Here is a 15,000-nt window from a genome sequence, read left to right as displayed (position 1 = left end):
TTTTATTATTATTATTATTTTGATATTCAGTTTGATACTTTAAATTATTTTTATTATTATTATTATTTTGATATTCAGTTTGATACTTTAAATTATTTTTATTATTATTATTATTATTATTATTATTATTTTGATATTCAGTTTGATACTTTAAATTATTTTTATTATTATTATTATTTTGATATTCAGTTTGATACTTTAAATTATTTTTATTATTATTATTATTTTGATATTCAGTTTGATACTTTAAATTATTTTTATTATTATTATTATTATTATTATTATTATTATTATTATTATTATTATTATTATTATTATTATTTTGATATTCAGTTTGATACTTTAAATTATTTTTATTATTATTATTATTATCATTATTATTATTATTTTGATATTCAGTTTGATACTTTAAATTATTTTTATTATTATTATTATTATTATTTTGATATTCAGTTTGATACTTTAAATTATTTTTATTATTATTATTATTTTGATATTCAGTTTGATACTTTAAATTATTTTTATTATTATTATTATTTTGATATTCAGTTTGATACTTTAAATTATTTTTATTATTATTATTATTTTGATATTCAGTTTGATACTTTAAATTATTTTTATTATTATTATTATTATTTTGATATTCAGTTTGATACTTTAAATTATTTTTATTATTATTATTATTATTATTATTATTATTTTGATATTCAGTTTGATACTTTAAATTATTTTTATTATTATTATTATTTTGATATTCAGTTTGATACTTTAAATTATTTTTATTATTATTATTATTATTATTATTTTGATATTCAGTTTGATACTTTAAATTATTTTTATTATTATTATTATTTTGATATTCAGTTTGATACTTTAAATTATTTTTATTATTATTATTATTTTGATATTCAGTTTGATACTTTAAATTATTTTTATTATTATTATTATTATTATTTTGATATTCAGTTTGATACTTTAAATTATTTTTATTATTATTATTATTATTTTGATATTCAGTTTGATACTTTAAATTATTTTTATTATTATTATTTTGATATTCAGTTTGATACTTTAAATTATTTTTATTATTATTATTATTATTATTATTATTTTGATATTCAGTTTGATACTTTAAATTATTTTTATTATTATTATTATTATTATTATTATTATTATTATTTTGATATTCAGTTTGATACTTTAAATTATTTTTATTATTATTATTATTATTATTATTTTGATATTCAGTTTGATACTTTAAATTAGTTTTATTATCATAATTTGTAAATCCAGTGTCTGGTGGTTAATTCTGTGATATGTCATATGTTTCAGGAGAGTTATGCTTCTAGCGATCTGGAAAATGACGGAGATGACTTCTTGGAAATAAAGCATGGTAAGTAATTTTTCAAAAGTATGTACCCTTGAACCAGATTAATATACTTCCCACATGTTTTACTTGCCAGTGCTCCCTCTCCACAGTAAGAAATGTGGTACATACAGGTTTTATTATGTATTGCTATATTTCTCTCACTTAAATATGTCTAGGTGTTTCTCTGTATCTGTTTATGTAATATGTATATTAAATATCCCAGCAGTAAGCAGTTTGCCATATAAATAGTTAGTTTTAGATATGCCATTATATGTACTCATTTAGATGTTGCCTTTAATATGAATATTTTATTGGTATATTTTTTCATGTGACACAAACTGATATATACCATAATATTTTCAGAGCCCCTGGAAATCTACATCTCGGAAGATGAAAGTGAGAAAAATATGAGTGGAACCAGTTATGTACGTAATAAAGAGATCACGTTTCAGTGCTTGTTAAATCCTTATCAAGTTCATAGTATAGATCTCTGGCATAGCTTTCCTTCTTGCAAATTCTTCTTTAAGTTTGTGATGAATAGAGTCCTCTGTTGACATAGAGAGAATATATATTTTTTCCCATTAGAATTGTACACTTTAAAATCAGCTTTGAAAGTAGCCTAATTATTTTGTTCCTACAATAAAAGCAAAATTCCACAAGAGTAGAAGGGAAACAAGTGGTATTCTCTGTGGATGAGAATCTAGATTTGGTTTCTGTAGTGCAAATAATTTTGTAAACAATATGTGGAATCGAGAGGACAAACAAGCCCTGATCATGTTTATCTTCCACTGCAGTGTCAGATGCAGATCATGAAATTTTATCACTATAAATTATAGAGCTTTTGTAAACCTCCACCATAATGTATGTTAAATAAGAATCAGATCTAAGCTCTAGAATATTTGTGATAGTTATTTGTTGACTTGCCTGAGTACCAAAAGTGTGGAGGCCTTGGTAATCAATTGATGTTATCCCTAATGGGTGCTAAATGACCAAATAATATCTTTATTAACACTTCTCAATGGAAATGTCATACATGAAAACTGTCTAAGATTTTTGTCAAAGTATCAACTCCATGTACTGTTTATTTTAGTAACCTGCACTACTGAAAATTGACCAGTGATTTTTATTTGTGTTCATTTTAATCATTAAAATTTGTGTTAGTTTTGTTCTTATAATTTCAATATTCTCATTTCATTACTGGGCTTTGTATGAAAGACTAAAACACATGCATTTTAATTGACATATATATACTTATTTTCCAGTTTACATCTTTAAATTAGAAATATTATACTGGTTAATACATTTGCCCATGATTTATTTCCAGCATGACATGATGTATGACATCAGCCAAGATAACACACTGGGTCCAGTGATAATGACATGTGAAGGGGCCTACCAGTCTCAGATCATGTTCCAGGGCAACACCAGAGGGGAATCCTTCCTTATGCAGCTACAGCAAGTTGTGCAGGAGGGAGGATATACTCCAGATCAGGTGTTCTATGCAAGCAAGACTGGCCTCTTTTGGAAGCGTCTGCCCTCCAACACCTTCATCTCCAAGGTTGAGATGTCTTCTCCAGGTTATAAGGCCAGGAATGACAGATTTACAATTCTATTGTGTACAAATATGTCGGGAAACTTAAGACTAAAGCCACTGCTTGTATATCACACTGTCAAACCAAAGGATCTGAATGTGACATCATTCCAAATGTTGCCTGTACACTGGAGATTTGACAGAAAAGCCTGTATGACTACCATGTTGTTTGAGGACTGGTTTGTTAACTGTGCCATTCCAGAAGTCTCAGCCTATTGTAAGACGAAGAACCTAGAAGAAAAGGCCTTAATATTAGTGGACAGTGTTCTCAACCAGCCTGAACTTGTTAATGAGTTTCATCCAAATATCAAAGTCATGTTCCTGCCAAACAATATTGCCTCTCTTTTACAGCCTGTGGACCAGGGTGTTATAGCACAGTTTAAAAGGATTTATACCAAGTCCCTCTTGCAGAAGTTGATGTTCTTCACAGAAGGTAGGGATGAAGAACTAGTTGAGAGTTTCTGGTCAAACTACAGCATGAAGGAGGCCCTCTTTAACATTAGGGACAGCTGGATGTCTGTTGAAATTCCAGTTTTCAATGAAATATGGAGAAATGTGTGTCCCCACAGCATCCATGATTTTGTTGGCTTTCCAAATATCACAAGAGAAGTCCAGGAGATCATAGAACTTGCTAACAAGATTCCTGGGCGGGGCTTTGCCGAAATCACCGAAGAAGACATCATGGAGCACTTGGAATCCCACATGGAAGAACTGACAGCTGAAGAAGTGGCAGAGCAGGTTAACGCCTCGCAAGAAGATGATGATGACCAAGAAATTACATCAGCCTCGTCTATGTTGACATCTTCAGAACTCAAGCAGGTGATCAAGGTTCTCTACGAAACAGAGCAGGTCTTGATAGAGAAAGAACGGAACCCCTTCAGATTGGAACACAGCTTGCCTCATCTCAAGAGTTTAAAGACTATCTACATTGATGCTTTGAAAAAAACAGAAAAGAGACAGTCAAGTACTCCTTCATACTGTAAAGCATAGGAAATTCAATTTTCTGTAGGTATAACCATGGTGATTTTAAGCCATTTACACTGATGCATAAAAAAACAAAGAAGAGGCTGTCAAACCCTCCACTGACTATAGGATGTTCTTAAGTTATTTTCATGGATTATAGTTTTGGAAATTAAAAATCTGAGAGATGCTGTGAGGTAGCATATAATAGTTTTAATGACTAGTGTTGATAATGACTTTTTACAATACTGCCAAGTGAGAATTGCATGTGTGCAAGGATGGAGAGAAGTATGTTCTTATTGTTGTGGATAATCTTTTAAATTTTATTCATCAGGGAGTCAGTAACAGAGCTGATGGTTTATTCCTTACCTTGTAAGTTATTGTTTTATATATTTATGTATGCATGGATAGGTGCATATATGTACAAATACTCACACAGAAATTCAGATATACATACTCATGTAGGGGAAGACATGCATGTGCAAACACAAAGAGAGCACATACACACCCATACATGTATGTATACTTGTACAAACAGATACATATATTTGCTTTTCATCTTTTTCATCATCTTCAGAGGAGTAGGAATTGCAGGAGTATCTCCTGTCTCCTTTCCAACATTTTTATGAAGAGTATAAGGATAAGAATGTTAAGGTTCAAACAGTTATAGGTTAGAGCTATAGATTTAAGAAATTTAATTTCAGTTTTGGTTATTTTGCCAAGTTAAAAAAAAAAAAAAAGACTTCCTCAGGTTATGCTGATGTCCTTCATTATTTATTATTTATTTTTTCTACTTGTGTTTTTTCTTTTCTTCATCTTAGAATTATTGTAACATGTGGTATTTTATATGATGATAGTTTATTACACAATTGAATGGAAATGCTTTGTCACTGTTTAACATATATTATGTTGAACAGTTATATATTATATTATATTATGTTCTGTGTCCTTTTTTTTTTATTATGTACGTTTAGATGTGGAAGTTCAATAAATCTTTTTATACAATTATATTTCTTTATCTGAATTCTGTAGTGTTTGGGATTTATTGGGTGAGATTTACTCTGAAACTTGCTGTAATGCACTTTATTCTCACTGAATAACCCATGTATCAAGAACTTTGAAAACTGCTAAAAATGCTATTATCAGCTGATTTTTGTCAGAGGACTTGCTATTCCCTTGTTTTGAAATGGATGTGGATATGGTTTGTATGTGTCTGCTTTGGAAAGTTGAGTGGAAAGGTCATTAACTTTAATTTATTTAAATATTATCTTACCATTGCATTAATTCCAATAAAAAGTATTGAACATATGATGCATATGACATACTAGCTGAAACAGATAGGGACTTTAGTCTACATTTGAATCTCGGCTCAATAAGTTAACCATCAGACAACTTTGATGTATATGACTTCAAATGTTTATGCTTGTTTTGGTCAAAACTTTAACCCAATGCCGCCAGGGGAAAATGCTGTGCCTATTTTCTATATTTTTTTTGTGAAATGTCTGCCCATAGATGGCTCTGCTAGTGCTTAGCCACAAAGGAGTCAATTAGTAGACCTTGTGACCTTACCTGATTTGAATTGGCGGGAAAAACGTAGTTTTTACTAGTGCCATGAATATCAATGGTGTTATTTTTATTATAAACATAATTATTATAATGTTTTTAACATTAGTAACAGCAAAATAACATAACATAAAATATTTTGTAAATCAAAGAAAAGGGTGAACGGGCGAGACAGGTAGTACTCGCAACTGGCTCATTGGTGACTTAGTACAAGTGTAGCCATGTATGTGTAAAAACAATCAAACAAGTACTCAAAGTGGGCATAGCGCGTGTCTACACATTGTACCTGTCGGCAAGGGGTTAAAGCATCCCAAAGATATCTGGTGCTTTATTTTTGTTTATTTTCTCTCTCTCTCACTCTCTCTCTCTCTCTCTCTCTCTCTCTCTCTCTCTCTCTCTCTCTCTCTCTCTCTCTCTCTCTCTCTCTCTCTCTCTCTCTCTCTCTCTCTTTCTCTCTCTCTTTCTCTCTCTCTCTCTCTCTCTCTCTCTCTCTCTCTCTCTCTCTCTCTCTCTCTCTCTCTCTCTCTCTCTCTCTCTCTCTCTCTCTCTCTCTTTATGTATGTATGTATGTATGTATATATACATACATATATGTATGTGTGTGAGTGTGTGTGTGTGTGTGTGTGTGTGTGTGTGTGTGTGTGTGTGTGTGTGTGTGTGTGTGTGTGTGTGTGTGTGTGTGTGTGTGTGTGTGTATAGATGTCTAAACTTGAAGAAATGCATCTATTTTTCTTTAACTGATAATGAAATGTGTGTACAATATAATGATATTCTTATCACTTTTTTTCAAGAGAGCGTTTGCTTCTTAACTCCATAAGATTATGTTAATATGATTTCCAGAGGAAATTTGCTGTTATTCCTGAATACACCAGCTACTAATAAACACTTCTTCCTTCATTTCTCTCATAGCTGTTCTCTTGTATGAGAAGATTAATTTTTCTCAAACGTAATTTTGCTAAACAGAATATTATGCCAATTTGTGGAAGAATACTGTAATCTGATTGCTACTTAGAGAGACAGGAACATGACTAAGAAATTTCTGAAGGGGAATCGTAATACACTGAGACATGTTTAAAAGAACAAGTGTTTACTATATATATATCCTCCACATATTTAGGTAAAGCAAGTAGGTGAGGATTCTCTGGCTAAGGTTCATAATATCTTGACAATGATCACAAGTTTTATTGCAAACCAGAAATAATTAGTAAGAAAACAATGGGCTGTTTAACATGTTTGTTGTAGAACAACAGAACCAATGCTGATAGTTCAGATGAAATTTAATTTGAGTATTTTGTATTTTCATGAAATCCCTTTTTGCTACTGCACTTTATGATAGTGCTTTATGACCTTCAATGCCTAGCACACGTAATTGTTTTAACCATTTACTATTTTGGAGTGAAATTCAAACTTTGATGTTATGAGATCCCAGGCCAGATTTCTCAATGGATAACTGCTGTTCTGAATATGTTCTGGATGGTTCTTCATCTGACTCCTCATTTCTTTGAGTGTTCTTTTTTCTCAGATATGAAGTACAGGAGCAATATACTATAGTAATGATTATGAGAGGACATGATTATTACTGTTTGTATCATTATGGGCTAGATGTTTCATCAGCTGCTGTGTTCAGACAACTGATGTAGCTGTAGGATTTTCTATGATGATTTTTTTTTTTTTTATCTGAACATGATGGTTATTATTATGATATTACTTTTACTGCCATTACCATTTTTATCTTTATTACTTGTTTACTTATTGTAATTTATAGTGTGTTCATTCTGGATATATGTAATTGTACAGTTGACAGAGCTGTATCACAGTTGATAATTAACAATATTTGACTCACAGTATTAGTAACATTATTTGCTTCTCATATTTACAGCTTTCATCTGTTCCTAACTATTTATATGTAACGTTCATTACATTAATGTCAGCATATGTGATGGGGAAAGTTTAAATTAAAGATTGACTATCTGTTTGTGTTGAAACATGGGCAATGGGCTAGCTGACAGGGCTGTATCATCTTTCATAATTAATAACAGTATTTGATTCACTATTTTTTTATATTAGTATTTGCTTCTTCTCAAGTTTACATTTTCATGAATTCACAATCACAATTCTTATTTACCAGTAATCACATTAATACTATTATTAGAAACTGCAACTATAATCAGATTTTCTGGTCAGTTGATCAGTGATCATAATCTGAGGGTGGGGACTGAATAAAGCTTTTACAGTTGCAAATTCTTTCATTGAGAAAACTACCTTTGATCTAGCATTGTTTTTGCTTTATTTTTGTAATGGCATGGTAATGCTGATGCGTCTAAGAAACCATACTTTATTCTTAAACTGATATCATACTATTTGTAAAACTGGGTGATATGGAAAATTTATTTATTAATTGAAAAATTTCTGTTGTGTCGTCATCCAAGGTCATTTGCGGTGTATTCAAATTATAGGGATAGTGTAAGGCTTGGGGACAAAGCCCCAGGTAAGGAAGTGCTATATGATATGACTTCATATAGCACTTTGGTAAAGTATAGTAGAGAAAAGGGTTAGGAATGAGTTAATGATTAGGGTAAAGTCACAGGTTGAACAGTATTAGAGGGTAGTATGGCAGTGAAAAGGGTAGAGAGGGGGTTCTGATGGGGTATAGTATAAGGTACAAGTTGTTATTTATTATTTATTGAAAATGTTCTGCTGTGTTGACATCTAAGGTCATTACCGGCTCATTCAAAATATAGCAATAGGTGGAGCTTGGGGGCAGAGCCCCCAGGTAAGGAAGTTTCTTTGATCAATAAGGCAATGTTTGTGGATTTTCAAACTGGTTAATGGTCATAACAGGTAAGGAAGTGCTATATGACATCAAAAATCATATGGCACTATGGTAAAGTTAGGAATGAGTTACTGGGAGCATTATGATAAAAGTATTATAACAGAAACAGCAAAAAATATATAAAAAATATGTTAAGAGGACAGAACAAGGGGATGAAGAAAAGGAAAAGGAAAGGAGAAGAAAAGACCATACAAAATTGGTTGAGGCAAGGGCTGAGAACCAAGGTAGCAGTGATTCCCTATACTCTGTCTCAGTCCCTGTCTCCTAAGCCCCTAATGCGCAAGAGATTGGTGGGGGGCGAGGGGTGATGTGAAAAAAAGGTGTAATTTTTCAGCAGTCCCTCTACCTATACTTCCTCTCACTTTTTTTTATTTTTTTCTGTTTTTTTTTTTCATTAGTATAAAGGAATTATTTTATTGTACAGTAGATATTATGTGTTCTCAGCTTATGAATTAGACATCAAGTGATATGTGGTATGATAACATGCTTGTTTATGACACTAATGAAAGGGTGTATGGCTTCCTATGTATAAAGACTGAATGAACTATGGTTTGGGCTGATAAGTGTTTGGTGTAAGTTCCACAGACAGGTATATAGATGATTATTTTATACCTTTGTAAATGGTGCAAAAGTAGAATTGAAAGCTTTATCAGTTATTTGTTAAACAACACAGGCTTACAAAAGTTACTCAGCCCAACGTTGCCAGGAAAATGCTGTGCTCATTTTAGAATTCTTTGTGAAATGCCTCTACACATAAATGGCTATGCAAGAGCTTAGTCACAAAAAAATCAGTTAGTTTACCTTGTGACTTTACCTTATTTCACCTTTCCTTGAATTTGCATGAAAAAACTTTTTTTTACTAATGTTATCAATCTTGATGGTGTTATTTTTATTATAGATATAATAACTACTGTAATGTTATTGACATTAGTAGTGGCAATATAAGAAAACATACAATATTGTCAAAAATCAAGGAAAAAGGTAAATAGGTGAGACAAGTAGTACTCATAAATGGCTCATTGGTGACTTTGTACAAGTGGAGCCATCTATGTGTAAAAGCAATTGATAAAGTAAACTCGAAGTGGGTATGCTACGCCCTTTGGTTTAGCATTGAATCACATACAAAACAAATAAATAAATAAACAGGGTGATATATCCCAATGCCAACGGGTATGGCGTGTACATACGTGCTATGCCCACTGCGAGTTACTTGTTTGATTGTTTTTACATATAGATGGCTACACTTGTACTAAGTCACCAATGAGCCAGTTATGATTACTGCCAGTCTCACCCGTTTACTCTTTTCTTTGATTTACGAAAACGTTTTACGTTATCTTATTCTGCTGTTACTAATGTTTAACATTATAATAATTATAAGGTTTATAGTAAAAATAACACCATCGATATTCATAGCACTAGTAAAAAATACATTTTTTCTGCCAATTCAAATCATGTAAGTCACAAGGTCTATTAATTGACTCCTTTGTGGCTAAGTACTAGCAGAGCCATCTATGTGCAGAGACATTTCACAAAAAATACAGAAAACGAACACCGCATTTCCCCCAATGAATACCTATCTGCCATAAATAGTATCACTTCATTATACCTTCATATTTGTAGTCATTGCATAACAACATAACAGTATTAAAATATGAGAACCTTGTAATTGTAAACTAATTATTTCCTCTATTTTCTAGACAATTTAGCAAACTATGGCCCTGACCACATAATTGAACAGTGACTGGCTGATTTTACGCATATACCACACAAAACCTGTGTTGTCCTAAATGGGACTGCTGGTGTCTGACAGGGTTGTCCATCCATACCCAGCATCAAACAGTTAAAATATCAGTAAGCAGCTTTATCTGGTAATTCCACTCAGGCACTCGATTAATTTTCCCATCACTTTTGCCAACAGGCTTTCTGTGAATGGCAGTTGGACAGTGCTTGATCATGTGGATGGGGCTTAAGAACACAAAACAGTCTGCATTAACCAAGTGCATATATGTTTTGAAGAGATGCTTTCACTTTAACTCTAAAAGGATATTCAAACTCATGCAATAATCACTTCCTATATATTTTACATAAATTATATTCATACACTCTATCAGTAAATAATTTTCAGGCAATCTTGTTCATGATCATTACAATGACCCACATGGAAGATTCCATGACACACAAAATAAGTAATTAACTTTTAGTAACAGGTATTTTCTACACTTTGGCTGAGTATTATGGACAAACAAAACATTACCATTAATGCAGCTGATGCCCATATATTTATTATATAATTAAAATGAAAAATATAACTTACCAAAAGAATGCAGAGAAACAAGATTTCATTTACTGTCCTTCACAAGTCAAGGGACTAATAAGTAACGGCCTTAAATGAAAACACATTTCAAGCATGAGCTAATGATCAAGTGAGTTCACAACTACCCTCTCAACGGCACAATTAAAAAAACAAAAAAACCAAAACAAAATAAAAACTGTGAGACAAGTTTAAGTGTACAAACTAAAAGGTTTTTAAAATGGATTCTCTTCTGGCAAAGTAGTAAATTGTTTTGTCATTTTTCCTGTACATATATATTAGTATTAAGTTTTGTGTATTAACACCGGCATCCAAAAAGAGGGTTCAAAATTATGTTTTAACACTGCATGTGACACTTGTGTTATCAACACTGTTTCTTCATGGAAAGTGCATTAATATTTATTGTACATGATCTGCAGACAAGTTTTACAATAAGAATCACAACTTAAACTGACTAATGACTTACACAGGTATCCATTATAAAATAAGTTCACAAAGGTTTGATTTTGTAATTGAAATTTCTCCCTATTCCTTGCATACTAATTAAATCTAGATATGAAGCTCAATGTACATTTTTATGAGGAAACTTACAGTTTGAACATCAAAATACTATGGCACACGAGCTGATGAATTTACTGGTACTGTATTAGTAAATTCGAGCAGCTACAATGGGTATTCACTGAAAAATGGTTCACTTCTAATGGCCTCTAATAAATCCAATAAAATCTAATTTCCCCTTCATTTCTCATCAGTCTCTGCTTAAAATATCAGAAGTATATATTGTTCACATCCAGTCCATTTGCTACAATCAAAATATCAAAACACACAAGCAAGAAATCATATAAAATACAGGAATAAATATATTTTACATCAATTCTCCTTAGAGTAAAGTAACAACTACACATCTAGACTATCCTCCACCTCTGTGCTAGGAGGAGAGACACTAACATTAAACCTCACTCTCTTCTCCTCACCAGAGACACTGGTAGCTGACCGGAGAGAACTCTTATACGGGGACTTCTGTGTGCTCCTTTGCCCTTTTCGGTATTCCATGTACTCTTTACTATTGGTGGGCCAGTGTCCTAGAATCATGCTGGCCTTGTGTTTGTTGCTGCTGTCAGGATGTGAGATTGAGTCCCTTTGGCTAATGACAGCTTGAAGACTTTCAATGGCCTGGACTGCTCTCCAAGCAATAGTGCTGAGGCTGTCCATGAACATGCCACTGTCCTCCAGGCTCGAGGTGGAACTGAAGGAACAGTTGTTCAGAGTTCCTGAATTCTTGGGTCCAAGACCAGCAAAGCACATTAATTTCTCTAGTCTTGTCTTCACCTCCTCTACAGCTCCCTCAAGCTTATCAATATCACCTGCAACAGATATATTAAAATTAAAGTTTCCTACCCCCTTTTTTTCCTTAACATGAAGAAAAGCAAATACATAGTTCAATTAAAAACTGTATTGGAAAAGTATCCTTTAAAAAACAATTACAACCACTCAAAGTGTTTAAGTCATGAAGTAACGCCTTACTTTGTGTGTGTATCTTGACCTGTCCCAAGATCTCTTCTAAGGCTGTGTTGAGTTCATTGATGGTGTCAGCTGCCAGTTCAACCCTGGTCACCCACTCACTCAACCTACTCCTCTGCTCTTCCTTAGTAACAGTATTTGATAAATCAAAGGCAGCCTGGAGAAAAAAAAAAAAAAAAATAAAAAAAAAATATATATATATATATATATATATGAAAAGAAAAAGTGAAGGGGAAAAAATGCTGTATAGTAACTATGTACAAAATCATTAAGATAATGCAATGTAATGAGATCATCAATTCCTATAGCAGAAAGAGAAAGACTAGAATGACTGGTGAATACTCCATATGGCATAACATCACAAAATATATTTGTAAAAGATGACAACTAAATGAGAAAAAAGAGAAATATATACTTTAAGCACAACCTACAAAGCAACATTTTATGTCACAAATAAAATGAGAGACCAGTGATATGCATGCAAAGACAAAACTGTTGGTATAGTGTAAAAATCTAGTGTTGATTATCCTGAAAAGAAACAAATTTACCAGTATCCTAATGAAAAGAGGTTTTAACTCACATCCAAATGGCCAAATTTCTTGAGAAAAGCAGATACTGCTGATGCTGCCTTGTGCATTTCAGCCGAGTGTGTGTCCTTAGAGCTGAAAATAATAAAGTTATTTGACATGGGATATTACACTCAAATGATGTAGCAACATTGATAAAAATGAGAGGAAACCAAAGAAACTGATTTAAAACGACTACCATTCAACTTTTCATCAACTTATAGGCACTGCTTATAACTAAAAATCCTAAATTGTACTTACCTATTACTCATGGTTGCAATATCAGAAAATTCCGTGATGTGATTAGCAGTATCAGCAGAATGCTTGACTAACCATTCGAGGCCAGACCGAAGACCTTCAACAAACTTCTTGCACACAACCCCCTCTGCAATAGTTGATGATTCTATAAACAGCAGATACTTTAACCAGACTAATATATTTACATATACTGTTATTCATCACCCATAGGCACATACAGCATTCAAGGCAGAAATAAAATTGACAATACTTTATAGATAATCCATTAAATGTAAAAGGAAGTTTCAATCTGATGTGTACCCATGAAAAAATGAACTTTCCTTACCAATATTCAAGTTGGAAACATTTGGTGTGGGTAATGAAGCAGTGAGAGCAAGCTGGGCTATATCCTTGGCCATGTCTTTTGATACACTTAACAGCGTTCTGCTCTCCTCCTCAACCAGGCTCTCCACTTCACTCTTTACACCCTGTAGTACAAAAGGTAATTTGCATTATGATGATTTACTTAGTATTATCTCCTTAAAAATATTCTTGATTTTGCTCATTAATGTGTAGGACCTTGATCAGTGCATGTGAGACTGGTATGCTGGGGTGGGACAAAGGATAAGAGTATAAGTAGTTCTGTAGAAGTTGGTTTGTGAGATGCTTGTTTATGCTGTTTCTAAAGATTTTGACAGTTTCTGTTTCAAGGATATACTGGGATTGCCTGTTCCAGTCATGTACATGGGAAGAATGAGTGCTTTAAGTCAGTACTAGAGAAGTATGTAAGAAATTTCTAGCTAGGTGAGTTATGCATGCTACATACATGTACTGCCTGTAAATGTCTATGAGACTGTTTGCAATCTTGTACCTGATTGTGAGCCTGCCAGCCCTGGTACAGACTTCCACAAGCTAGTCTAAATTGTGTTTGGTGTTAGGGTACCACACAACTATATGGTACTCCAGTGGTGGTGTTGTAAGTTACGCATTTAATATACAGTGTGCAGTTATATAGGTTTCTCTTCAGGAACACCAGTACTCAATTGGCTTTATTTGTATAGTAGTCAATGTGAGAGGTAAACTGCAAGGTAATCATGAAATGTTGTAGATATCAGTTGTTTAAGTTGAGGGTAGGCAAGGATAACAAGAAGACAGATATGAAAACATGTTTTCCTTTCCTGAAGTTACTAGGTTATATTCTACTACTACAAAACACCTCTCTCATAATTTTATCTCATTAATATGTGATGAGACAGTATAATACAAATTACCATATTTTTCTGCTTATCACCAAAACTCACACTGGCAGAAGAGTCAGAACAGAAGTAAATCAGAGATGTTTAAAAAGCCCACCTGAAAAAGTCTACTCGTCGAAGAGGCTATTCTGGTTGATCCCTTCCTGATCTTCTCTTGCAACTGGCTACAGCGGTTGCAGTTCGTTGTTGGATTTATGGCAGCTACTGTCAACAGGGAACTTTTGGCACCCTGGCTGACGCACAGCAACTTCACAAGGTATTCACTGAACTCGTCGTCAGGGAGTGTCATTCCCGGCTCCGTTATGTGGTCTCTGATGCGCTGTGGAGAGACAGGAGTCTGTGATCCTACTTTCTCTGAATCAAACACAGCACCTTCAAATTGCATCAGACAGAAACTTCTGAATTACAAGGACTTACTGAGTGATATTCACTTTCAAAATAACACAGAAAAAAGGAAGATGGATAAAGCAAGAAGAGAAGGAAGAAAAACAAAACAGAAAATGAGTTATGAAACCAAACATACCTGTATATTACTGTACAAGTCAGTCACAGCACTAAAAGCAGCGTCAACAGCTGGAGAGGTGGGGTCATACGAAGGGAGGCTCATGAGTGAGCGGTGGATTGCGCCAGCTACTGCCACGGACCCACTACTGGCCGATCCCCCTCCCCCGCTGCCAAATATGCTCCCTCGATCCGAGCAGAGAATGCTGCCTTTGAGGATAAATTTTTCTATTAGTGTTCTTCCATGTCTCACAAAAAAAAAAAAAAAAAAAAAGAGAGAAAAAAAGAAAAG

The 15,000-nt window shown here is 33.1% G+C and overlaps 2 protein-coding genes across 3 annotated transcripts in view; one reads left to right on the top strand and one right to left on the bottom strand.

The window, feature by feature from the left end:
- The first annotated feature begins 1,323 nt into the window (after positions 1–1,323).
- LOC125042330 (tigger transposable element-derived protein 1-like) lies at positions 1,324–4,925 on the top strand. The gene is made up of 3 exons (XM_047637866.1): positions 1,324–1,393; positions 1,733–1,794; positions 2,694–4,925. Exons 1-3 carry the CDS (start codon positions 1,324–1,326, stop codon positions 3,948–3,950), a joined length of 1,389 nt encoding a protein of 462 aa, XP_047493822.1. The 3' UTR covers positions 3,951–4,925.
- A 5,452-nt stretch (positions 4,926–10,377) lies between these two features.
- The window catches only part of LOC125042749 (kinesin-like protein KIF14), an 18,123-nt gene continuing 13,500 nt past the window's right edge, over positions 10,378–15,000 (bottom strand). For both annotated transcript variants that reach the window (XM_047638607.1, XM_047638608.1), the window contains exons 24-30: positions 14,731–14,918; positions 14,305–14,526; positions 13,298–13,439; positions 12,976–13,099; positions 12,729–12,810; positions 12,152–12,305; positions 10,378–11,991 (exon numbers count right to left, since the gene is read on the bottom strand). In XM_047638607.1, coding sequence (XP_047494563.1) covers positions 11,525–11,991; positions 12,152–12,305; positions 12,729–12,810; positions 12,976–13,099; positions 13,298–13,439; positions 14,305–14,526; positions 14,731–14,918 — 1,379 coding nt within the window. In that variant the 3' untranslated portion in view covers positions 10,378–11,524. The remainder of the gene's footprint in view (positions 11,992–12,151; positions 12,306–12,728; positions 12,811–12,975; positions 13,100–13,297; positions 13,440–14,304; positions 14,527–14,730; positions 14,919–15,000) is intronic.

Source organism: Penaeus chinensis, chromosome 32, assembly GCF_019202785.1.
Source record: "Penaeus chinensis breed Huanghai No. 1 chromosome 32, ASM1920278v2, whole genome shotgun sequence".
Lineage (NCBI taxonomy): Eukaryota > Metazoa > Arthropoda > Malacostraca > Decapoda > Penaeidae > Penaeus > Penaeus chinensis.
This window is presented reverse-complemented; position numbering and strand designations above follow the sequence as displayed.